Source organism: Hibiscus syriacus, unplaced genomic scaffold (genome assembly GCF_006381635.1).
Source record: "Hibiscus syriacus cultivar Baekdansim isolate YM2019G1 unplaced genomic scaffold, ASM638163v2 tig00110419_pilon, whole genome shotgun sequence".
Lineage (NCBI taxonomy): Eukaryota > Viridiplantae > Streptophyta > Magnoliopsida > Malvales > Malvaceae > Hibiscus > Hibiscus syriacus.
Window position 1 is genome coordinate 441,475 of NW_024062731.1, and position 27,113 is coordinate 468,587.

Here is a 27,113-nt window from a genome sequence, read left to right on the forward strand (position 1 = left end):
ATATGATGTAATAGGTAGCCCTTATATAATGTAATAGGTATCGTTTATATAATGTAATAGGTAGTGGTTATATTGTAAAGTGTCTATCCTTTTTATAAAAGTGTCCATACTTTTTTCACTGTGGAAAACATTAATTTAAGGTTATGTTTTGAGTGAGTTTTAAGATATTAATTTAGTAATTATAGGCGTCTAATGATTTATTTCTTACGTTACGATATATATTATTATTAAATTAAAAATTCTAAATATTATTTTATAAAATATCAAAACAATCAAATAATTTTTTGTGCAAATGAAATCATTAAATTAATATTGTAGGTGGAAAACATGAAACACTGTTAAAAAAATTGAAACATAAATTACATAACTTTTAAAAAAAGTATCGATCCTTTTTATAAAAAGTATGGACACTTTCAATATAATAGGTAAACATATGATGTAATAGGTAGCCCTTATATAATGTAATAGGTATCGTTTATATAATGTAATAGGTAGTGGTTATATTGTAAAGTGTCTATCCTTTTATAAAAGTGTCCATACTTTTTTCACTGTGGAAACATTAATTTAAGGTTATGTTTGAGTGAGTTTTAAGATATTAATTAGTAATTATAGGCGTCTAATGATTTATTTCTTACGTTACGATATATATTATTATTAAATTAAAAATTCTAAATATTATTTTATAAAATATCAAAACAATCAAATAATTTTTTGTGCAAATGAAATCATTAAATTAATATTGTAGGTGGAAAACATGAAACACTGTTAAAAAATTGAAACATAAATTACATAACTTTTAAAAAAAGTATCGATCCTTTTATAAAAGTATGGACACTTTCAATATAATAGGTAAACATATGATGTAATAGGTAGCCCTTATATAATGTAATAGGTATCGTTTATATAATGTAATAGGTAGTGGTTATATTGTAAAGTGTCTATCCTTTTTATAAAGTGTCCATACTTTTTTCACTGTGGAAAACATTAATTTAAGGTTATGTTTTGAGTGAGTTTTTAAGATATTAATTTAGTAATTATAGGCGTCTAATGATTTATTTCTACGTTACGATATATTATTATTAAATTAAAAATTCTAAATATTATTTATAAAATATCAAAACAATCAAATAATTTTTTGTGCAAATGAAATCATTAAATTAATATTGTAGGTGGAAAACATGAAACACTGTTAAAAAATTGAAACATAAATTACATAACTTTTAAAAAAAGTATCGATCCTTTTTATAAAAAGTATGGACACTTTCAATATATAGGTAAACATATGATGTAATAGGTAGCCCTTATATAATGTAATAGGTATCGTTTATATATGTAATAGGTAGTGGTTATATTGTAAAGTGTCTATCCTTTTTATAAAAGTGTCCATACTTTTTTCACTGTGGAAAACATTAATTTAAGGTTATGTTTTGAGTGAGTTTTAAGATATTAATTTAGTAATTATAGGCGTCTAATGATTTATTTTTACGTTACGATATATTATTATTAAATTAAAAATTCTAAATATTATTTTATAAAATATCAAAACAATCAAATAATTTTTTGTGCAAATGAAATTATTAAATCAAATAATTCAAATTGAAAATTAAACAACAAATCAATTAAACATTGTTGTGGGTACATTAATTGAACATTGTTATGGGTACATCATTTGGAAAAATAATGTTCCGGACTTTGTTAGAAATAACTCTTTTTCATTGGATTAATTTCGTTTTTGTGGGTACATTATTTGAACATTGTTATATATAAATTTGTTGTGTAAGTATGTTTTGGTTTGATTATATTGTATGTATATTTTCATTCAGTTGAGATGGGTTATGTATAACAAAACAATCTATCTCGCATGTGAGTACTTTATTCCAACCATGTGACAAGTGTGACAACTCCATCAACTCACAACTCAGCTTTGAACTCAATCAATATTGTCTTTTAGCTTGATGGTTCATAAAGCATGTTACTTGAACAGTATGAATCAATTATGCAATTTTCATGTTCAATTTAACACTGCATTTCAAATTCATTTCATATGTAATTGGAGTTTGAATTTCAATATATATTTCGGCTCCACTATAAATATTAGCCCAAGCCAATATGCATGTTATCATTGATTATTCCTAATTTCCATTGTTTTTTTTCCAACGTATAAACGCGAGGGAAATCCCGACCATTTTATTTTTTGGTCAACTTTAAAGCGTCAGAAACGTTTCGGGCGTATGATCTGGGTGGTATACAAGAAATGTAACAAATAGCAACTAAAATCATAAGTTGAGTACCACCCAAATCATAAGTCTGAAATACTTCCGATGCTCATCAAAATCCAAAGCTCATATGGTGCCAAGCAAAAGGAAATCAAAATCCAAATCTCATATGATGCCAAGCAAAAGGAAATCAAAATCTACAACTTGAGTTTGAACATTGATATGATATGTTCAGTTGTTATCATGTTGGGATTTTCTCGTTTTTGATTGCTTGGATAGTTGTTCTCTAGCTTCTTCAAGTGTTCTTAAGGTTATCATTTGAGTGAGTTTTAAGATATTAATTTAGTAATTATGGGCGTCTAATGATTTATTTTTTACGTTACGATATATATTATTATTAAATTAAAAATTCTAAATAATATTTTATAAAATATCAAAACAATCAAATAATTTTTTATGCAAATGAAATTATTAAATCAATATTGTAGGTGGAAAACATGAAACACTGTTAAAAAAATTGAAACATAAATTACATAACTTTTAAAAAAAGTATCGATCCTTTTTATAAAAAGTATGGACACTTTCAATATAATAGGTAAACATATGATGTAATAGGTAGCCCTTATATAATGTAATAGGTATCGTTTATATAATGTAATAGGTAGTGGTTATATTGTAAAGTGTCTATCCTTTTTATAAAAGTGTCCATACTTTTTTCACTGTGGAAAACATTAATTTAAGGTTATCTTTTGAGTGAGTTTTAAGATATTAATTTAGTAATTATAGGCGTCTAATGATTTATTTTTTACGTTACGATATATATTATTATTAATTAAAAATTCTAAATATTATTTATAAAATATCAAAACAATCAAATAATTTTTTGTGCAATGAAATTATTAAATTAATATTGTAGGTGGAAAACATGAAACACTGTTAAAGTATCGATCCTTTTTATAAAAAGTATGGACACTTTCAATATAATATAATGTAATAGGTAAATTTGCAATGCTATCGGTATAAATATACCGGTTTACTTATAAAATAGGTAAATATAAGCGCTACCTATTACATTATATAAGCGCTACCTAGTATGTTATTGTACTTTATAATATTTCCGGTTAAATAATATAACATAACCGGTCTAAATTTTAACCGGTCACTTGTTTAACCGATCACGCCGTATATTAACCGTTTTTTAGGCGCCGCACCGCAAAACTACCCAAATGTAAGAGGTATTTTTTTTCTAGAAAATACATGAGTTCTCGAGGACTGCAAGACCATTCAGACATGCATATATATGTGTTTCAAAACACACTCATGCTTTCGGTTAAAATGATTATTATCGCTTTAAATATGTGTGCCATATGTTTAGTCTTGTATTTTATTCCCTTTTATTTTTCAATATTTAAAATGGAGTAATTCATGCTTTCAGTCCTATGTTTAGTCTTGTATTTTATTTTAGTCCTTGTCTTTTTCATTATTTTTTCTTTAAACATGATTTTATTTTATTTTTAATAAAAAAACTTTTTTATTTTGTTATTTCATATTTATTAATTTATTTTTATTTTTTTGATCTAACATTTTTTTACTTTTTAGGGATACTTTCAATCGATCAAAAGTAATTAATTCGGATTAAATTTTTGAATTTCAATTTAAATTTTCGCAAATAAAGACAACCGGAAAATTAATTGGTACCGAAAGGGCGGTTCAAGGGTGCTAATCCTTCTTTGACCGTAACCGATTCCCGAACCCGACACGTTTTTGGTACAACGCAGATTAGGTAAGATGATGTCCGACCCACCTAAATTCGTTTTAAAGTGGTCGGTGGCGACTCTAACCATTTAATCCAAGTCGAAGCCCAATTACGGGCACAACCGAAAGACAGTTCCGACAAATATAATTGGCTGGTAGGTTTGTCTTTTGGGCTTCTTATTAGGTTAATTCAATAATAATCTTCTAAATTATTTTTTGTCGAACCATGCAACTGAATTACAAATTTGTAATTATTTCAACTTTGTGTTAATCATAAAATAGAAAGTCGAACAATGAAAGAAGATTTCAATACCAGAAAGCAGCAAGTGCATACACGAAGCAGAGCAGCAAACTGTAATTTTTTTATATGTACTGCTATTAAATACAAATCCTTACATGATTACAAAATGACTGGAAAACTGAACTAATACAAACGCTCACATATTAATGCTATATTGTTGTGTTCATTTCTGGATCCTGTTTCGCTTTGAGCAGCATTTGTGGAGAATGAAAATGAAAACAACAAGGGGAGCCAGGATGTATCTGCATAATATTGTCATACCTACAAGGCACAACGTAATATTTGATCAGATCAATGAAGTATACACAACAGATAAGTTCAACAGCTGGAAATGACAAGAAAAATGTAGGAACCTTACCTATTACGAAGACTGCAGCAAGGTACAGGATGGCGTTCCGAAGTTGTGTCGCGTAATCTGCGTAACATACGTCGTTAAAATCGCCATGTTCTAGTTCTGAAAATTAAGGTTTCATTCCGATATATTTAGAAAAGAAAACTGACCTTCTTCCTTGCTACATCGAAACCGGTTGTTTCTTCAGTGGCGAACTGGCAATAACCACCATCGGCCAGGCAATCCCTACACTCAACTGTCCAAGTCAGATCAAACCCAAACTGCAGTTTCCGCCGGATATCGTCGTAAGTGGTTGGGAAGTTAACGTTTCGATCATCGGAACTACCGGAGAGTACCATGGAAAAGACACTGCAACTACTGGGAATATCGAGAGGATACAACATGAAATCAGTGTAATTAAGATAAACCCGATACGTATTCCCAGTCAAACAGGGTACTATGTTGTTCCGCATGCTATTGATTTCCTCTGAGCATCTCACAAAAGTGGCATGCGGGCTAGAATACTTTCTATTATACCGACCATCGCCTAGCACTTCTCCGATTCCGAGAGATCTGTAGGGCAAACCGCAGTTCCCGGTGGCTAAATTAACATCGACGAGACGGATAAGGCGGTCGGCGTAGGAAATTGTGCTGACGTAGTAGAGTCCGGCATGGAAGTCGAGTATGGTTCGATTGTTGGGGTCACAGTAAAGCTCGTAGTCGGGGTCGCCACAGTGGGATGGATCGCCTCGCAGGCGAAAAGGGTATCCGATGTTGTGGATATCTCCGCATGAAGTGGTGCATGGTCGAGGATCTGTCCTTGCATGGATTTGGATGACGAAAAGAGTGAAAAATATTGAAGCGATTGAGATTGTGTTTCTCATTTCTTAATTCTTCTGCAGGATGAATATTCAGGAAAAATACTCCTTTTTGGATAACTGGAAAGTTGTAATCTTTTTTAAGTACATAAAGGTATGCTTTTAAGAATATATATATATTGAATTTTCAAACAAGCCGTGTCTCAACCACTTGAAATTTCAGAAGAGAAACAGTCAATTAAAGTTGTACACACCAGGGATATTTATGCCTTATTTAATATGTAAGTAGTGTCAAATTACGCTTTTGCTACTTCTGCTACACTTACATTTGGGTTTAGTCCCTATACTTACATTGATGTCGTTAGTTATTCTGATTAAAATATCGGCATGGATTTTTCTCTAAAAAATATCTCATAAACGCAAAAAATATAAAATTTCATGACAACATATATTTGGATTATTCAGGACTCAAATCCTCTAAATCAGAAGATATTACATGTTTAAGTAAACTTAAATCTAAAGTTTTCTTAGATGTTTGAATAGCAATGAGGCCAACTGATATAAGCCTCAATCAACAATAATATTATAAAATAAAATGATCATATTATGATAAATTAAAATATATTAACTGAATCCTCAATTTGAGTATACTATAAGGATCAAAGCTATAATTGAACAAATAATTAATTGAAGAAAGTTGAACATGGTCAAATATGGCGGAGTTTAGCTGATTTCTGATTTCATCCAGTCATAGAATTTTGTCAACGGTCCCATTGTATTTGACTCCATTTAATTAAAGATGACCAATTGGATATATCATCCATGTACGTCACGTCAACTGTTGGAAAGATGCGCATGATGATTTCTATTTTTACCGAATAAAATTAATATTTTATTAATATTATTAATATTTTTGGATGTTAAGTTCTATTTAAAAATGAGGATAAGTTTGAATTGAGTGAGGTTACCATAAATATGAGTCCGGTCAAATTTTGAGCGGATAATATATATTTTTTGAGTTAATTCAGGTCGATTGAAATCCCGAATCAAACATAACTCATGCACATCTTTGTTCTATATCTAATAAAAGATTTTAGAGTAAACTGCAAAATGAGTCACTTGTTTGAGTTTTATAAAATTTTGCTCACTCAAATATAATATTTGATCACTTTCGTTTCGTTTTAATTAAGATGTGATTACTGAAAGTTAACGACTGTTAAACCTTTAATGATTTGCTGACGCGTGGTAAATATATATAAAATTAAAATTATATCATTTCCACTTAGATAATACGTGGATTAAGTTTTGGTCACATTCTTTTCATATTTATACACTTTTGCTTGCCAAATTCAAAAACATAAGTTTTGGTCACTTACGCCATTGTTTTATTAAGTTTTGGTCAATTACGTTATCGTTTTATTAAGTTTTGGTCGCTTGGACGTTGAATGTCGTTAGTTTGATGATCTGACCCATTAGTAAAATGGTTTAATTTTTATTTTAGCCCCTAAATGGTTCTATAAATACATATAGCCACTAAGTTGTGGTACAATACTCTAAAGGAGATGTTGGAAGTCCTACTACGACGGTGCTCCACGAATTGCTCATGCTACTGACCTGTCAACAGAAAACATCCAAAGGCAGAGCTTACAAAGCCAAACAATATAATCGTTAATCTAGAGCAACATAAGAATTTCATAAACGCAAGCATGCTGAAAATATGACACCAAGCAGTAGGTACATGCATGATCTAGAACAAGTGTTACCTACTTAAGGCTTAGTTGTTCTATCGTTGAAGTGGAGGTCTCATGCATTCCTAAGACCTCGACTAAGGGCTTAGCCATGAGTACACCTCTGGTCTCTAACTCTACTAATTGTATATGCTGCGTATTGTCTAAATATTATACTAACGCTCCTGTGCATTATCTGAATGCAACACTAACTCTGATATGCATTATCTGAATGCAATATTAACTCTACTATGCATTATCTAAATACAATATTGATTGTGCTATGTATTATCTAAATGCAATACTAATACTACTATGCATCACACAAGCTAAGGTAGGCATCATGGTGCGGCAAAGGGGCTGCATCTCGAAGCCTACACACCCCTCTAACCTACCTAAGATACCATTGGGTAACTGGGTGAGATCCGAAAATACATTGAAGACGTACACCTGGCCCCTCAGATATATGGGGTGAGATCCGGAGTTGCATCGGAAATGTACACCCCGCCAACTTACGCCGTTGAGTCTTGGGGCATCTGCGCCCAGCTAGCAAAAGAAGTGTTGTGGCACTGACTGATTTATACCTGGACATACTAACAGACAAGACAATTGCCCTACTACTAAAGTAACTCAGGTGTTCTGGTTGTGTTCTTAAGTGTCACACAAAGGCTTGTTTTATGACATCAATAGTTATTGTTTTTTGCTGTTATTGTTATTGTTTTTGTTTTTAGCTGTTATCTCGCTCATTCTCTCATCTAGAACGTTATGCAAGGGTTTATTAATATGTTACTGCTTATAATCTGTATTGATCTGGTTATATACTACTTAAGGGTATTTTAGTCATTCTCTAACTCTGGGGAAATCTCTACGTATTTTGAGACTTCACGGCGATTACTATGTTTATTGTTTACTGGCTGAGGTTTTGGTTGGCCCGATATCTGAATCAGGTTCATTTATGGGTAGCGATACTCTATTCATTATTACTACGTTTTCCCTCAATTCACCCTCGAACTAAAGAAGTAGCAGTATATCCAACACTCTCGGTCGTTTTTCTATTTACGACACTGCTGTCTCATAATCTGATTACTTGGCTATACCTCTTGTTGGTACGCCTTGTGTATTGATCCTCCATCCATAAATATCTATTACGTGCTCACTAAAGATTGTTGGACGTATTACGCCTACTATAGTTACACTGGTTGTAACCCTCTCCTATAAGTGTCACTAGGCCCTTTTAGCCATTCACGTCCTTCACAGGCTAAGTCTTATCCTTACGAACCATTCTTAGCTCTTACGGACCTTAACCGGGTTGAATTTGATCATACAAAGTGGACAGTATCGATACCCTAAGGTCAAGTATTGATACCCCATGAGTTTCGGTACTAAAAATGCATTTTGTTCCAAAAATTATTGACCAAGCTTCCATATCTCTCGCTACGATTCCTGACCAAGCTTCATTTCTATTTTGCACAAATCGAGCATCGAAATTGATCTTCACGTGGTCCGAAGGTGGAGGCTTCCAGCGACCAATCAAAAGGGTCGTTTGCCTTGCCAAAATCATCACTTTGAGTTCGGATTAAGGTAATTATTTCCTCACATCTCGTATCATTCCCTTGATGTAGTAGTTTGTTTTGGGCAAACCAAACAGACCAAATCCCTACTGAAATCTCTGTATGCTTCTCTTTAGAATTATGATGAAATAACCAAGATAACCATTCACTAAAATCTATAGAGTTTACCCATGTAGGCCAATTAAAACCCAACGCTCTCCAAAATTGTCTCGGTAAAATACATTCTCTCGCTGCATGCACATTATTTTCTACTACCTGAGCACATCTCGAGCAACTTGGGTCATTTAGAATACGCCTCTGATACAGGTTTCTTTTAGTAGGGACATAATTGCAGACTAACTTCCAGAGTTGAAGTTTGATTTTTCTTTGACATTCACAAGCCCACGTCACCTTGAACAAGTCCTTCCGATGAGAAAACTCACCTCCTGGATTTAATAGCAATTTATACGCACTTCTCACGCTAAATAAACCCGAACGTTTCCCTCCCCATATACGACAATCCTCCTGATTAAAACAAGATATGGGAATTCTGCAGATCAACTGAGCTTCAGTTTCAACTAAAATTTGCCGAATTAAATTTACTCTCCAAGCTTTCGAATCCATGCCAATCAACTCTACTACCCATTTCACTGATTCATTACGAGGTGATTCCACTAATTGTGGTCGATAATATGACAGCCAATAATCGTTCCAAATAGAAATATCTTTCCCATTGCCTACTTTCCATCGGACTCCCATTTCTAATAAGCCCTTTGTACTCCATATGTAGGATGGCATAGTTCCTAATCGAGAAGAAGGGAAAGTACATGCAGGGAAATACTTAGCGCGTAACAAACGACCAACCAGTGATGTAGGGTTTTGGATCAATCTCCAGCCCTGTTTAGCTAGAAGGGCGATATTGAATTTTGCCAAATCCCTAAAGCACAATCCCCTTTCCTCCTTTAGCCTGCTCAAAGACTCCCACGAACACCAGTGTATTCCCTTCTTTGGTTTGGACTTTTTCCACCAGAATCGTGTCATTATGGCTTCCAAATCCTGACATAGCGTTTTAGGAAGCAGAAAACAATTCATTGCATACAATGGAATTGCTTGCAAAACAGATTTTATAAATACCTCTTTACCCCCTGTGACAACACCCGAACACTCCTGCTTTAAATATGGTTTCGAAACTTGTCTTTTAGGTTTGTGAAAGCTCCTCTCTTATTCCGTCTAACGATTGTCGAGAGGTCCAAAATACGGCTCAGGGTTCATAGACATTGGAACGTCTAAAATTCTCCGAATATTGTGTCTCCCATCCTCAATAACATTTGCACTGAAAAATATGCCAGATTTATCCACATTAATTGCTTGTCCTGAACTTTCCCCATAAACCGACAGCAACCTTTTAACCCGTGTAGCCATTTGATCAGTAGCCTCTCCAAAAATAATGTTGTCATCTGCAAACAAAAGATGCGTAATAACAAGAGGATATCTATTGATCCGCACTCCTTTGTACTTCCCCCTCAATGTCGCACGACGAATTAAAGCAGACAAACCTTCACTACATATCAGAAACAGGTAAGGGCTAAGCGGATCCCCTTGTCAAAGTCCCCGTTGAAGAACAAAACTCTCTCCCACCACACCATTCAGGACAACCAAAGGATATTAGTAATCATCTAAAATAACATTTAGAAAACCAAACAAATTAAATGCTCGATTTTTATTAGATACTACCACAATTATATACTTTTATTTTTTTTATCAAATTACATTTTAAATATTACTTTGTATGTAGATACTGCAATTATTCAATTTTTTATGGAATACTATTTTGTATAGTTTACCAAATTTTATAAAAATGTTAAGTTTAAAAAAAGGTAACTGTTGGGAACAAACATAAATGATCATATCTTTTATATTAATCATAAATATTAAAAATGAAAGTTACAAAAACTTAAAGAGTACTAATAAAAATTTGACAAAATTTAGGGGTCTAGCTCTTCCCAGCCCCTAAATTCACCTTGTCTGTACCTGCTCAAAAAATCACATATGATTGTTAAACTCAAAATTCTTGTATTTAGAATTCATTGAACGAACTTAGTAGTTAAAGGGAATAATGTTTTTCTTAGTCTGAATTCGAGTAATAGGGTGTGTGTTGTTAATGATCAAGAGAGTTTTGTCCCATATCCTGTTGTGATTACTCTTGAAGATCACCTGTCTCCAGAACTTCAGGCAAAAGTTGCTCAGGTACACTTAATTAGTTCCTTCAAATCTTTCCTTGATTTGCTTGGAGCATCTTAAATACAAAGAGCGTTTTCATCAATGCTATTTATGCTTCTTAATTCCAATGCAAAAATAACTTTTCATGACCCGAACTTGAATGACATGGTTCAATAATCGATAGTGCACTTTATACATCAAACCAACAAGGTGTATTGCATGTTTCGATTCCGATTACTATTTAACAAGCTGCATAATAGTTACTTGAAGGACAAATTACTCCATACGATTCCTTTGCTGCTCTACTCAAACAAACCAGCTTCGTTCCAATGAATATTTCGCCTTTGTAAAGCAATTACAAGCTCCATCAAAGTTTCAAGTTTTCCATAGATGCCAACAAAGTTTTGCTAAATCGCAATACAAGACGAGTGTCCACCGTTCAGTTTCAAGCTCCAACAATGTTGGTGCTTTGTTTGATTTACATTCGGTTGGTGAGAAAAAAACAAACTCAAGTGTTTTGTTTATTAGGGTTTCTATGTTAGTAGTGCGTTAGTCTATTTGACATGTCTATTTAATTTCAGTTGTCTTCATTTTTGCAACTGAATTTCTGTTTCTTACATGGTTAAAAACTGTCATTTGTCATAAAGTTTCTGGATAAGTTCATTTGTCGCATATCTAAGGGTTGTATTTTTAAGGATTGATATTTTATCTGTTAGAGTGATTGCTTTAGGTAAAACATGTGATGTCGTCTTCTTCATTTTGCTGTTAATTTCATGAGTTGTGGTGGATGGGAGTTAATGTCGTTTCTATTTGTTTTCTCCCTTTTTATACCAATTCCACTCTCTGTATTTTTCTTCAAGTCGCTGCATATTTGTCTTACAAATAAGCTTATTTTCCATGTTCAGTGACTCAAAGAGGGAATTAACTTAAACCGGTTTCATCATGAAGGGTGAGTCTCAAAAAGTACGTAGGGCTCCTCAAAAGTTCTCGCTTTTATTAGAGTTATCGACTTCAAATGATCTCGTTGGTTTTAAACGTGCAATTGAAGAAAAGGGTCGTGATACCGATGAGCTGAATTTGTGGTACGGAAGGAGAATTGGTTCGAGGAAGATGGATTACCAAGAAAAAACGCCTCTTTTGATTGCTTCCATGTTCGGGAGCAAGGACGTGGTGAAATATATTGTCAAAAGCGGTCGTGTCGATGTTAACCAGGCGCACAGTTCTGATGGTGCCGCTCTTCATTGTGCTGCTTTTGGTGGGTCGTTCTATTCGACTGAGGTTGGAAGAATCTTACTCGATGCATCTACTGATATTGAGTCTCTTGATGCTAATGGAAATCGGCCTGTTGATCTAATTGCTCCATCTCGTAATTCAGCTTTCTTGTTGAAGAAGAAGATGTTGGAGTCTTTGTTGAGGGAATGTGACAGAGTTGGTGAGATAGAAGGTCTGCCTGCTGAAATAGAGGGTTGTAATTCAGTGACGCGAATTTTAAAAGATGGAACCCAGAAGAAAGAGTATGTTATCGATCTTACTCTACAGGACATTAAGAGTGAGATATACGGCACAGATGAGTTTAGGATGTATAATTTCAAGGTCACGCCTTGTTCGAGGGCTTACTCTCTTGATTGGACTGAATGTCCTTGTGTTCATCCCGGAGAAAATGCGAGGAGATGTGATCCTAGAAAATACCTTTACAGTTGAGTTCCTTGTCCTGAATTTCGTAAGGGGTCGTGCAAACAGGGCGATAACTGCGAGTACGCACATGGTATTTTCGAGTGCTGGCTTCATCCTGCCCAGTAGCGAACACGTTTATGCAAGGACGAGGGTAATTGCAATAGGAGAGTCTGTTTCTTTGCTCACAAGCCTGAAGAGCTCCGTCCCGTGTATGCTTCAACAGGTTCGGCTGTACCTTCCCCAAGATCGAGTCGACATGGTCTTGGTTCCGCATCTGTTTTATTACCCCAAACATCAACACCTCCCTTGAGCCCTATCAGAACATCTTCTTCTATAGTTGGAATGATGTGGCCTAGCCAATCTAACGTTGTACTGTCCTTGCAGCTTCATGGTAGTAGGCTTAAAAGTGCTCGACGTGCTTGGCATATGGACTTGGACATGGAGCAACACGGACTCGAAAGTCGTCGCCGCCGCCAAACTCAGCAGCTAATTGATGCAATACCTGGTATTTCCTCCACCACCAACTGGAAGAATGTCATGTCCACTACTTCGATCTTTTCTGCACCTGCAGACGGAACTAGTGAATTAAACATGTTTGGAGGAACTTCTCTTGATACTTCAACTCATCAGCTGCAGCCAACTGCAGCTACAGCTTTAAGTCCAAAGACAAATGCCTTTACAGACCGGAGCCTGAGCTTTATGGAACATACAATGGTAAATCACCATTCTCGGTTTTCGTCACCAAGTGCCCTGCCTTCTAGCCTTTTGGACTGGGTTTCGTCAGATGGAAAATTGGACGGGAGTGTACGGGGAGAAGAGCTAAATAAACTAAAAAAAATTCCATCTTTTGCGTTCAAAAGCAGTGGCAGCAATATGGGAGACCAAGCACTGTCAATGTCATCAACTTCAGAAGAACCAGATGTGTCCTGGGTCCAATCTTTGGTGAAGAACACCCCTTCTGAGCAATTAAGTTTCGAGGACGAGCAGCAACAACAACAATCCCGTCTTAGCACAGCGATTCGGCAACGTTCCCGGCCTGAGTGGAAGAATATTATATGGAATAGGAATGATTTGGAGAAGAAGGTAGTTGGATCAATTTCAAGTGTATATATACGTTCCCTTTTACAGGGGCATATTGTTAATTGGTGGGGTTCTATGCATGTTATGCACAAAAAAGTAGTGAATTATTCAATGAATACGTGTACAGATTTTATATGAAAACTTGAACCCAGTGATCAATATTATTACTAAAGAAATCTTAATTTCTACATGTTTCAATGTAGACCCTGCGAGATGAGATTAGTGAATTTCTAAACTTGAAATCATTCAGGTTTGCCGATGGAAAACACATTTGGATCCGTCTGATAAGATACTATATCTCCGCTGTTGCTCACATAACGATCTTCTTTAAGGGTCGACACAAGAACTTTTATGAAGTGAGTTGGAATCGGCTCCGATTTCTTCGGCTCCCGATACTATTTTCCGATCACCGGTTTCGCTGCTTTCGTCTGCAACATGAAGAAAACCATTAGAGTCAACTTCTATCAATCTAAAATCAGATCAGATTCTTGATGCTTACAGCTTCAACTAAGTGATAATGTGGGATCTGAGGGAAGAGATGATGAATGACGTGGGTGCCAATGTCGTGCTGGATATTGTTGAATACACCGTAATCACGGTCAACTGTTGTTAGTCCTCCTCTCAAGTTACTCCATTCCTGAAAATTACAACATGAAACAGTCACAAATTTTGAATATGGACCGTAAAACGGATTTTTAATTAAGGCTTAAATATACACATGATGTATGACGCATGTCTTTAGTTCTAGTTTAGTGTCTAACGTTTATTTTGTTTTAATTTGGTGTCTAACGTTTTATTCTTTAGCACAATTTGACTTAGACCGTGACGGATTATTAATTCTAATCGTTAAATGTCACTTGGCATTTGTTTAATATTAAAAAATGAATTTTGTAATTAAAATAATAAGAAATTAATTAATGGAAATTGAAAAATTAAAAAGTTAAAACCCTTTTTAACTTTTTTCTCATTAACCCTAAATCATTTTCTCTCTCTTCCCTATCACTCTACATAATTTGAAAATTTTGAGGTGTTGGGGAGGGTAATGAAGATGCTGGAAATGCAGATTTAGGTGCAGCATATCATGAGGAAGAATGTACTTGTTTGGGCTCAACAGAAGTAAATGAGGAAGATTTACCAAGTCAAAACACAAAAACTGGTTTAGGCTCAATAGAAGGAAATGAGGCAGATTTAGGGAGTATTTGTTTAACATATTTAGGAGGCGAAAACAGTAAGAAGGATATTGCTTACCTGTATTCTTCAGATGTTGAGAGTTATGAGACTGATTTAGATAGGGATTTTGTATCTAAAAAGACTAGTAAACTATTCTTTGATTCTTCATGTGCTGAACCTAGATTTGAATTAGGCATGATTTTTTAAAATCACAAAGAGTCAAAGGATGTTTTGTCTGCTTATGCAATAGTTCAAAGGTTTGATTTCAAGTATTTAACAAACATAAAAGAAAAAATTAGGGTTGTGTGTAAGAGTAAAGGGTGTTCATTCCTGATATATGCCTCTTGGGATGATGGTTTTTTTACAGTTAAAACTCTAGTAACTGAACACCAGTGTTATGTGATATTTAAGAATCAAAGAGCTAATTATAAGTTGATAGGAAAACATTTTCTTGGGAAGCTTAGGATTCTTCTAAATTTGAAACTGGGAGAGATTATGAGGCTTGTAGAGAGGAGTTATATGTGGATTTGACAAACAATGTTGCATGAGAGGTAGGAGGTGGGTAATGCAATAGAATAGGGGTAGTGTTTAACATGATTTTAATAGATTGTATGACTATGTGAATGCATTGAGGACTGCTGATCCAGAGGGTACTTTTGATTTAGTGGTTGTTAGACCCACTCCTGTTGACAATCTCAAATTTAGGAGATTGTATGTTTGTTTTAGTTCTTTAAAAAGTATTGTAGGGTTGTTCTAGGATTAGATGGATGTTATTTGAAAGGTGCATTCCAAGGTGAACTTATGTCTGTTGTGAGAAGATACAACAACAATCAGATATTTTCTATTGCTTTGAATCTAGGAGACGGTGAGAAGGTGACATTGCTTAGTGACATGCAGAAGGTAAAAACTTTCATAGTTCATTTTTCAATTTAAATTGTTTTTTAATTTGGTGCCCAACCTTTGTCTCGGTTCTAGTTTGATGCCTAACCTTTGTCTCAGTTCCAATTTGGTTCCTAACCTTTAATTATTTTTTCCAGTTTGGTGTCTAAACTTTAATACTTATTTACATATAGGTGCCCAACATTTACACTGTTTGTACTAATTACTTCTATTTCTGTTTTTATAGGGCTTGCTCGAAGAGGTCCCTTTGTACTTACAAAATGTAGAGCACAGATTATGTGCTAGGCATATTTATGCCAACTGGAAAAAAAAGCCACAAAGCAGGTGATCTTCATTTGCTGTTTTGGGCTTGTTGCAAGGTTACAATAGAAGCTATTTTTGAACACAATGTCAACATAATTGGTAAGCTGAAAAAGTTGCATATGATGACCTGATTGTTAGGCATCTTAGGTATTGGACTAAAGCATTTTTTAGTACCAGATCAAAGTGTGATGCTGTAGACAATAATTTTTCAGAGGCTTTCAATTTTGCCTATAACATCCTAAACTGATACAACACACATTCGATTGATCTGAATGCCACACGAAACCACTGAAGTGACTAACCAATTTTTTTAAAAATATTCGATTTGAAATGATCAATTGTAAATATTCATGCTACGATAAACCAAACATATATTAAATAAAATAGTTTACATTTAGGAGCTTCCAAAAATAATAATTCAGTTTACACAGACTAACGTTTAAAATAAGTTACGACTAGATAATACAAAATGAGGTTTACAAATATACATGCCCTCTAAAGAAGAAATTTGAGACATACTCTACACTTGTCTTAACTGGATCACTGCTAGCAAAAAGGCCCTCTGACTATTCCTCGACTAACCTGTGTAAAAAAAAAATTCAAAAGTTGAGCAAACTAGCCCAGTGCCACACTAATAACTAGGTCATATAAAAAGTGTTCATGGAATGCTCAAGCTAATTGATAATATTGAAATAGTGAGTATACTCGTATAATGTAATCTCTACTCTATGATAGACATCATGGTGTGGCTGAGGATTATGTATCTTAGAGTTCATGCACCCCTCTAGTCTATCAAGGATAAGGACCGGAATCTCTATATCAGACACAACACCCTCGACTAACCTACCCCTCGTTAGTGTCGAGCATCGGCTCTAGTTAGTTAGTTTAAAGTGCCTAACGTACTACTTAAGGATATCCAAACTGATTCTATACTTCGACATCACAATCTTACTAAAGGAACTCGGGTGTCATGATCGCTTCCCGAGCATCAATCAAGGATAGTTTTGTGTCCCCTACTTAATCTCATTTCTAAATGTAATTAAGCGTCATTAATGTTCTCACTTGTAGTCTTATTTGATGATATACTGAAGTGTTGGAGTACCTCGAGTCTAAACCCTTAAAATTTGACTTTCTTGCCCAAAACAGACTGTTGGTATATATACTGGCCATTCAATATCGATACCCATAACAATAGTTTCGATACTTTATGTAAGTATCGATACTAAAAAGGCTACTAGAAAATAGGTCTCAATACCACTCCTGGGAGTCTCGATACCATAAACCTGGTATCGATAAGCTTGAAAGGGTAACAATACCACTGCCCAAAGATTCATGAATTTACACAAAAATGATGAACGATCTCGATACTGGCCCTCCAGTATCGAGACCCAAGCTGCAGAGTGCACAAAATAAGCACAAAAAAAACTTATTATTCTAACCCAAAGACCTTAGTGAGGTCCCCAATTATTATTAATGCTTATGTGATATATATAAGTGTTATAAAGAAGGCTTTTAACATACTATAACTTTAAAACATATAATCTACCATAGACTTTAATCATCATGCTTCACTAAACTTTTAAATAAATGTTACATCTCTATTGACCCACAAATAGTATGAAAGAGTTGTAAGTGTGATTACCTTTATTCTTGGTTGCTAAAAACACCCTCAAAACACTCAAGAGGTAACTTTCTCCTTTCTCCTTGCTCTTCAGCTTTCTCCCAGTCCTTTCACTAATCAAAGGTAAGAAAAGGTGTTACTAACTCGAATAAGTCATTGGATTAATGCTAAAAACGTTTCCTATAACTTGAATCCACAAGAACAAACCAAAACCGTCTACTCTCTTGAACCTTTCTAAACCCATTTTTAAAACTATGTCTAAAACTTAAGAAATGGAACTTGAATTCAAGCTTGAAGAATGTAGATTATTAATCTTACCTTGGTTAATCAAACCCACACTTTAACCTCTTAAAATCTCAAATTTTGTAAAGAATAAGAAGAGAGGAAATATGGAAAGAATGAGAAGAGTGTTTGGTGAGGTTATATGGGAAGTGGTTCATGTAAATGATAAAATGGGAAGGGTTTTCATTCTTTAATTTAAACTATGGATAAAATACACTTTTAGTCATTTTACTTTCTATTTCAAAAAATACTCATCACCCTTCATTAATTCTCTTGGGCCCAACTCAAGCCCATTATCACTAAACCTGGCCCAAACTATTTTAATAGGTTATTTGGCTCAAAACATAGGTCTCGAGTTGACCCAAACTTCTAACTCGGAATTTGGAGTGTTACAATGTCATATTAAGGGCTATATTTAAGTTAATAATTTCTATGTTAGAGGATATTAGGCACTGTGTGATGCACAGAGTTGTTGATCACAAGAAAAATCCACTTAGGTGGAATGGTGACCTATGTCCTCGTATTACAAAAAAAACATTAGAAAAACATAAGAACTTTATTTATGTCTGCCATATCATCTGGAATGGGGTTGAAGGATATTAATTTTTACAAAATGATGACACATTTGTAGTTGATGTTAAAGGCTGGAAATGCACTTGTAGAGTGTGGGATCTCACGGGAATATTATGCCCTCATGTTGTGTGTGTAGTATTCTATAGGGAAGAAGAGTTGGAATTATATGTACTTAGTATGTATAAAATTGAGATTTATCAAGCATTGGACATTGTTGTTCTCCCTAGTAATTCAAGTGAAAAGTATTGGAAAGACACACAAATGCCTAAGATTGATGCACCTTTTAAAAGAAAAATGCCTGAAAGACCAAAGCATAAAAGGAGAAGAGAAAAATGTGAATTGAAAAGCAAAAACACCAACAGCAGCAACGAAAATAAGATGAGAATGACTGGAATGAAAATGAATTGTAGAGTTTGCAGGTAGACTTGACACAATTTAAAAACTTGTCCATCAAAAACCCAATACAATGTGAGTTTATTTTGGTTTTCCATTATTTTGTTTTAATTTAATAATTAGATGACTATGTAATCTAATTATTTTTTTACACAAACCAAGTCCCACCAGCATCAACTTTTAATAGGGACTGCTTCAACACCCCTCTTTCTACACCAGTAGCCACTACAACCCTTCTTTCTACACCAACAATCTCTACACCCCTGGTTTTACACCAACAACTTCAACACCACAAGCGGCACCACTGTCAATAGCAACTTGTTGAACTATGTTTCGATATAACAATTTAAGGCAAAATGGTTTTTGGACTTGAATTGAATTTACAAAATGTATTTGGACTTAATTGAATTTATTCAAAATTTACAAAAATAATTCAAAGTTATTTTAATTTAAAATTGAGCACAAAAATGTTTTTATGAATAGTAATTTACTATTTGAACAGTAAATTACTATTTGAACAGTAAATCATTGTTTGAACAGTACCCCGAGGCTCAAAAATTCCAGTATGTAAAAAGGGAACCGATTCCCCCCAAGGGGGTACCGATTCCCTCACTGTTCATCAGCCCAACGGTAATAATATTTAAATATTATGAAGGGGTATCGATTCCCTATGAAGGGGTACCGATTCCCCCCCCATTCTGGGCAGCCTATTTTTACAGAAAAATCATTCTCAAACGGCTCCAAAACATCCTCAATGGCTAGATATGACTTCAAACACATTCCAAGCTATAAATACAAGCTAAGGACACTTGAAGAAGCAAGAGAACAACTATCCAAGCAATCAAACACAAGAGAAGAGTTTTTCAATCTTATTTCATCTTTCTCTTGTAAATATTTTGTTCTTGTGAGCTCAATCTTGTAAACACCTACCTTAGAGAGGTTTTCTTGTTTACATTTCTTATCCTTTTGTAAAGGGGAAAGGTTCTAGCTAATCCCGTGTAAAAGCTAGGGAAAGGTTCTAGTTTATCCCGGAAAAACTAGGGAGTTTGTAAGGTTACTCTTTATCCTCAAAAGAAAGAACAAATTAGTGAATTTGTTGGAAAATCCTTGGTGAGGAGCTAAGGTAGTGGACGTAGACTTTGATTGAGAAAGTCAAACCACTATAAATCGCTGTGCAATTCTCTATCTTTCAATCTCCTTACTCCCTAAACACAAAACCGTTCCGACCCCCTATTTGCAAACCGTTCCAGTTGTCGATTCGAGCTTCCAAAAATCCTAACACAACTGCTCTACAAATGAGGTCCATGCCTACTCTAACTGTTCAATCACCTACAACCTCTGCACCTAGAAAAAAAAAGGTGATAGCAAATTGCAAATCCCTTCCCCTAGAGATCATGTTACACCACATAGGCTAAGGAGCAGAAAAATCATGCAAGGGATTGGCATGTACACAAATAAAGCAACAAGAATACAAATTTTAAATGTAAGTAAATATAATTCTAAACAATTTTAATTAATTTTTTTATAAAAATTATGTGCTTCTGATATTTTCTTTCATTTTAACAGCCAGGAAGACCAAGTCAAGTGTTCCTTTCTCGACCTAACACAAGGTCATCTGTTGCAGCCAGAATACAAAGTTCAAGTCATACAACAACAACACTACCTTCAGCATCTTCTCAGTCACCTTCAATGGAAACTTCTAACATTGATCCATAAGCAAGATTGCCAAAGCTTCCCATCAACAGGCCAAAGCTTCCCATCAAAAGGTCTCTCCTTAAACCAACCATTTAGAGACCTTAGAATGAAGTTTATGCTTCTTTTGTGTTTTGTGTTGCATTATCTTTAGTCACATGAAAATGGTTATTTGACTTTGTTTACTCATGTGAATTATTTGGGCATTTGACAATTCATTTTGTTTAGATATATGCAACTATTTGGGCTATTCACTTTAATATATGAAATATTTCTTTTGCTCCTATTAATTTCCAACTATTTATATACCCATGCTCATTCAGCAATTATGTATCAATGCAAAATAATCATATACTAACATTCAATTTCCATACACAAAACATAAGATTTCCATAACAACAATTTAAACTTTTATTATCTTCTAACATAACAATTTTCATACCAACATTACAACAACTACAAATTCCTTCAGCTACACCAATATTACAAGAAACCCGCAAACATAATAACTTTCCTCCTCTTTGCACATAATAATTGTCTTACCATCATTCATTTAAAGACCAAATTTCACCATGAAGTACACTATTCAAGAAGTAAAGAATGCTATCTTATAGAATAAAGCATGTGTCCTCCTCTTTGCACATTTTACAATTTCTTTCGATTGTTGGTTTTCATTTTTTAAATTCATATTTTCAGTCATTAACATTTCCAATTGAAATTTCAAGTCTTCATTAGTACATTCATTATCTGGTTCCTTGTCTACCCACTGGAAAAAATTACATCAATTATGCAACATACAGAAAATTAAAACATTAGGCTAATAAGTCAACAAGCCCTAAAAATTTCTTACAAAATCATAACTTACCTCTTTCGCTTGACAACACCCATAAAAATTCCCTTTACTCCATGGCTTATTAGAAATGCAAATGGGAGCTTTCATTCCACAATGACATTCCACGACCCTTGAACTTTCACTTGATATCCTTTACTCTCTGCCTGTAGGTTCTGAGAACTTATTTAGGGTTCTTAAATTCAATTTTAGAAAAAGGGTGGAGAATGAATGAGAAGAGAATGAAGGGGAAGAGAGAGAAATGATTTAGGGTTAAAGGTTAAAAAGGTTTTTAACTTTTTAATTTTCATTAATTAATTTCTTATTATTTTAATTACAAAATTCATGTTTTAATATTAAACAAATGTCAGGTAGCATATAACGGTCTGAATTAACGGTCCATCACGGCCTGACCCAAACTGAGTTACGGAATGAAACATTAGACACCAAACTAGAACGAAATAAACGTTAAACACTAAACTGAAACTAAATACATACGTTGGACACCTTTTTGTATATTTAAGCCTTTAGTTAATTACCTTGCCACGATACGAAGGAAGTTTCCGTTCATATCCATGGTGATGAATGTCATGGATGAACCAAACGCAAAAGAGAAATAGACAAGGAGACCGACCATTGCAATCCAATTGAAGTGGTTTCCTGTCTTGGGGAGAAAACAGTGTGCTGTATGGGTTGAAGTGAGATCCTGTCTTCTCTGGACTTCTATGCCACTTTAATAATGCACCTAATTAAGCACTATAATTAGTTCTTTTTGGTTGTAAGACCAATATTAAATCCTAGCAAAATTGCTTCAATAATTTGTTGAATTTCTTTTTTTTCATAAAAGAAGCAATAAAAATTTTCTTCAAATAAGGTATTTGCTATACTACTCGGTGAAAGACACCTGAACCACATAAGAACTTCTTAAAGATGTCTGGATCATCTAACGATTCCTGCATGTACGATAGCAAAGTTAATTGGTAATGCTCTAGACGTCGTTAAGTGATCCCGACGTCATTTACGAGTATTGTAACAAGCACCCTAATTAAAAATAATAATTTTTCCTTCACTGTTTATGAGCAAATTTTTTTCAACACGTTATTAAAAAATGTTGCCGTTAGACCCTTTTGCATTATCAGCTAGTTCAATCTAAAACAAGGTAGGGTATGCAAATAGGGGAAAGGGGATAGTGAATCTCAAAAGTCTTGTTTCAATGCTCAAACTCTTGTAAAGCTTCTCAGGCGTCTGAGAATTCAAAAAAAAAAAAGGTTAGATAATCCAAGGATCGAATCTTAAAGATGATTGTATGAACTAACTGAATTCGGGATTCGATGCTTTACCGGAACCCAAGACTCGTCCTTCTCCACATTTCCATGGTTTTGATGATGAGTTTTATGACTTAGTCTCCTACAAAAGTCCCAAACAAAGTTCCATGTAATTGCATATATATATATATGTATGTATGTAAAGAACAAACGTTAAACCCAAGCAACGAACGTACCATCCATGGTAACGAACAAGGATTGCGGAATGTAAGATCTGTTCCACCACATTATTTAGAACGGGATCATGAGAAAAGCTTCCATGGCCACTGCAAAAATCAATAGCAACTCGAATTTAATCAAATAACCGACACAAACAAACCCGGAACCGAAAATGGATGTAGGATCAGTACCAATCGTGTCCGAGGACAAAGAGAGCCCAAAAAATAGTTCCTTGAGCAACCCAGTAGAGAGGCCAAAAGAACCAGGTGTTCAAGTAAGACGCAGCTGCTAATAATGCAAAGACGACAATGATATCCCTGAAGACATAACTCATTGACCTCCATGGATTCTAGACCCAACAGTGCTTCGGGATGGCAGCTCGGATATCGGCAATATGAAAAGGAGGAGCTGCACTTGCATCGAAATCATCTTTGTTCTCCATTGATGTGTCCTTCACTGAAGGGCTCGATTCTCTGTCAAATTCCAGTTATCTCTCTCCGCAACTCCAAAACTCAGACGTGAATTATAGGACACAAAAAAGTTGGGGAAAAAAGGAGTGAAGGGTGTTGAAAAGAAACATTAATATATTCCAACCATTCAGGCAAATACTTCTCAATGTTTGTTCTTTTTTTTATCATAATTAGCAGAAAAAAATAAAAGAAATCAATAATTGAGGGACTGAATGTGTACATTGCTGTTATTGTAATGGTCTTCCAGAAAACTAAGAGTTTCGAGCTAGAATATATAATGAAAATTTGCCTCATCAAAAAGTTGCAGACAACGTGTGTTCATTAAAAACTCACTTTTTTTGAATATAAACTTTTCATATTTTAAATTTTTTAGTCGATGAAAAATGATGTTATTCTTTTATGAATTCGAATAAATATATTTATAAGATATGTGTTGTCAATAGGTTGAGGGGATTTTAGTAAAAAAAATATTATTTTGTAATTATATCGAACTATTCAAGAAAAATTATATTACATTTTATAAATATTTTTATATTAAATATATAACGTATGAATGATTAATTTATTAAAACTTATATAAGTAAAAAGTACTTAAAAATTATTACTGATATAATAATAAAATATACAAACACAAATATGTTTAGGAAGAATGAAAAATTAAATAATAAGAAAATTTTATTAAAAAAACCCAATAAATTAAAATTATTTAATATTTTTTGGTAAAATAAATAATTATTTATAAAAAAAATATAAAAAAATATGTAAAAACTAATTATATTTATCTTTTGTCATTTGAGAAAACAAAAAGAATGAGTAAAATTAATATCAGACAATTTCACTTTCCTGAGAAAATAAATAGAAATTTGATTAGTAGAAAAATCAACTCAAGTTATTTATTTATTTATTTATTAATAGATGTACCAAGAGAATTGGGTCGGATGGATGATGGCATGATCTCACAGGTAACCTGGGTTCAAACAATATTATTTACAGATTATGTTTAAATTTTATATAAATAACTAATTTTTTAGTACATTTTACAAGTTTATGTTTTATTATTTAAAATTAATCAATAACAATTTTATTAATCACAATTTGTGGCTTAATTAAATCTAATAGTTAGAGCGGTCTAATATTTATTTCAAAAGTGGTGGTTTTTAATGAGATGTATTTGTCATACCCTAATTTTGTCCGGATAATTCGAATCAAATTGAAGGGCAATTTGAAAGTTTTTTGTGCGTCGGCATCAGATTTGTTCAAGTGACTTTATGGCATGGATGAGAAATAATTCGAGGACTCGATGAGTTTCGAGCGTTAGTTCAAAAGGGTTTGGAGATCATATATGTCCAATTGCCCATAAATACAATACCCCGGTACTACAATTTGGTTCAAATCAAACCCACTAAACCCATTTCCATAATCACATTTACCCAAACCCATTTGCACAGCCAAATTAACCCGGACCCAAACAAGTATCAAAGAAACCCTAAGCCTAATCTTTTCCGGCAACCGAGCCTGCAGGTGACGTTTCATCCATGCGCCGTTGGTCTCCCATCCTCTTCCACGTTCAGATCGGGCATCACGCGGTTCTTTCGTCTACGTGGAAGGTTGTTTGTCATCCGAAGACCCTCCAATTGCCACGCCAGCGAGCACACGAGTTCCCTCACCACATTGGATTGGGACCAGTGGTCCCCTGATGCTTCTGTCAACACCTGCAAACAACGTTGGCAGCCCCCAACGGCCTAGCATGGATTTGGCAGGATCCCATCATTCAAAGCAACACAGAAAAAAAAAACATGCAGTTTTGTAATTTTCATATTTTGGATTTTCTTGTAAATCAGGTGTTATATAAACCCAAAAACCAGATGTAATAGGGGATCCGGTCCCCATTCGAAAATCGGTGTAAAAAAACCAGAGGACTCTCTCCCATTCGAAAGGAAATAGGAAAAAAAGAGCATTTTGGCAACAAAAAAAAGGTCTTTTTTTGGAACATTGAAAAAGGGTATTCTCCATTCTTCCTTCTTTCGTTTTTTTCAGTTTCCGTTTTGTGTGTGTTTGGCTTGAAGAAAAATAAAAAATAATAATCGAAAAGGGAAGGGAATAGGTTTACCTGAGTCATTTACCGGAGTAGGAGTCGTCGAGGATGAGCAGTAGCGTCTTAGGATCGCTTGGTAGCGTTTTATCTTCTCTAGTTCTGGTTTTAGGGGTTTAGAAAAGAAATAGGAGGTTTAGGTTAATAGGTGGGGTTTTGGTTCGGAGAGAGACAAGTAGTGCCGATCTATGGTGCCGTCGAGGGATCTTGAGGCTCCGTCGAAGTAGGGAGGCCACTGCTGCATGGTGGCCGTTGAGTGGGTAGGAGCCTTTTGGGTTTCGGCTTTTGGAGTTTGGAGCAGAGAGGAGAAAGGAGGTCGTTTGGGGTTTTAGGCTGTCGGTTTTAGCGTCGGTCGCAACGAGATGAGCCACCGAGGATACCCCAATTTTTTTGAAAAAATATAAACAGATATCTTCAAAATTTAAAAAAACATTAATTTAAACACTTAAATTTTTGGAAGTTTTAAGTTGATCATCTTAAATTTTATTACTAAGTTCCGTCATCTAGTAAAATACATAAATTGTCTATGATTATAGGGTATTATTTTATTAAGTATTTAACTATTGAAAGTTGTAAAATGATCTTTAAACTATAGAATATTGTTTTGTTAAGTTCATCAACTATTAAAAGTTATAAATTGGTTACTAGACTATTCATTATGTTCAAAACTCGTCTTTTTTCGTTAAAAATTTGATGATTGTCTAAGCTGGATGTTAATATAATGATTGGGATATGATAGTCATTTTAGATTATGAGATTATATTTTATCATATCACAGTTAACATATTGACGTTTAACTCAGGATATCGTCAACCTTTTAACAAAAAAGTACGAGTAGAACATAATAAATATTCGGGTGGCCATTTTATAAGTTTTAATAGTCAAGAGACTCAACAAAACAACACTTTATACTCAGGACTATTTTGTAACTTTTAGTAGTCGATGGACTTAATAAATAAATATTTTATAATCGGGTGATCATATATGTAACTTAACCATAATATAATGTAAATATAACTAAATATTTTTTTTCTATTGTGTTTCTACTTCTATACTTTTAACAGTTCATTTTAGATGGTCTATATTTAAAATGACTCATCACAGGGACCCTTCACCGTTTCCATATGTATAGGCATATGAATGATCGTATTCTCGTCGGTGAACGTTGATGCTAGGCATACAGATGTACGTATACTCGGGCGAATGCACTTAAGGCTAATTGGTTCGGGGAATGTGGGATTCTCATGAGAATGAAATCATATTTCCCGTTTGGTTGGTTTGAAATCTCATTTCCGATAATGTTTTATTACCAATAGTGTATTTTTTTTGGGTATATTATCGGGAATGTCATTACCCTCTTCTCTTAGGTATTGTTGGATTACCGGCGTTTTGGACTAAAATGCCCTTAATTTTTTTTCTTCAAAAATATCATTCTTCTGTCGTTGAATAATAAAAATTCTACGAAGGTTAAATTATAAATTTATCCTTAAACTATTTTAGATTTACAAAAAAAAATCTATAATTAAAAGTTTATATGAAGTTCAGGGATTAAAATTAAATTTTATCATTTCATTAAATCTTTTTATATTTTCAATTTTGTAAAAAAATATATATAAATTTTATGAATTTAAA

The 27,113-nt window shown here is 34.0% G+C and overlaps 1 protein-coding gene and 2 pseudogenes across 1 annotated transcript; 1 reads left to right on the top strand and 2 right to left on the bottom strand.

Moving 5' to 3' along the window:
* Positions 1-4,457: 4,457 nt before the first annotated feature.
* LOC120124573 lies at positions 4,458-5,545 on the bottom strand. Its single transcript, XM_039143214.1, has 3 exons — positions 4,774-5,545; positions 4,631-4,687; positions 4,458-4,533 (listed from the first exon to the last, which is right to left on the bottom strand). The coding sequence occupies exons 1-2, from the start codon at positions 5,485-5,487 to the stop codon at positions 4,634-4,636; spliced, it is 768 nt and encodes a 255-aa protein (XP_038999145.1). The 5' UTR covers positions 5,488-5,545; the 3' UTR covers positions 4,458-4,533; positions 4,631-4,633.
* A 6,255-nt stretch (positions 5,546-11,800) lies between these two features.
* Positions 11,801-13,810, top strand: LOC120124543 (annotated as a pseudogene).
* Positions 13,811-13,905: 95 nt separating this feature from the next.
* On the bottom strand, positions 13,906-23,361 carry LOC120124572 (annotated as a pseudogene).
* Positions 23,362-27,113: the final 3,752 nt, after the last annotated feature.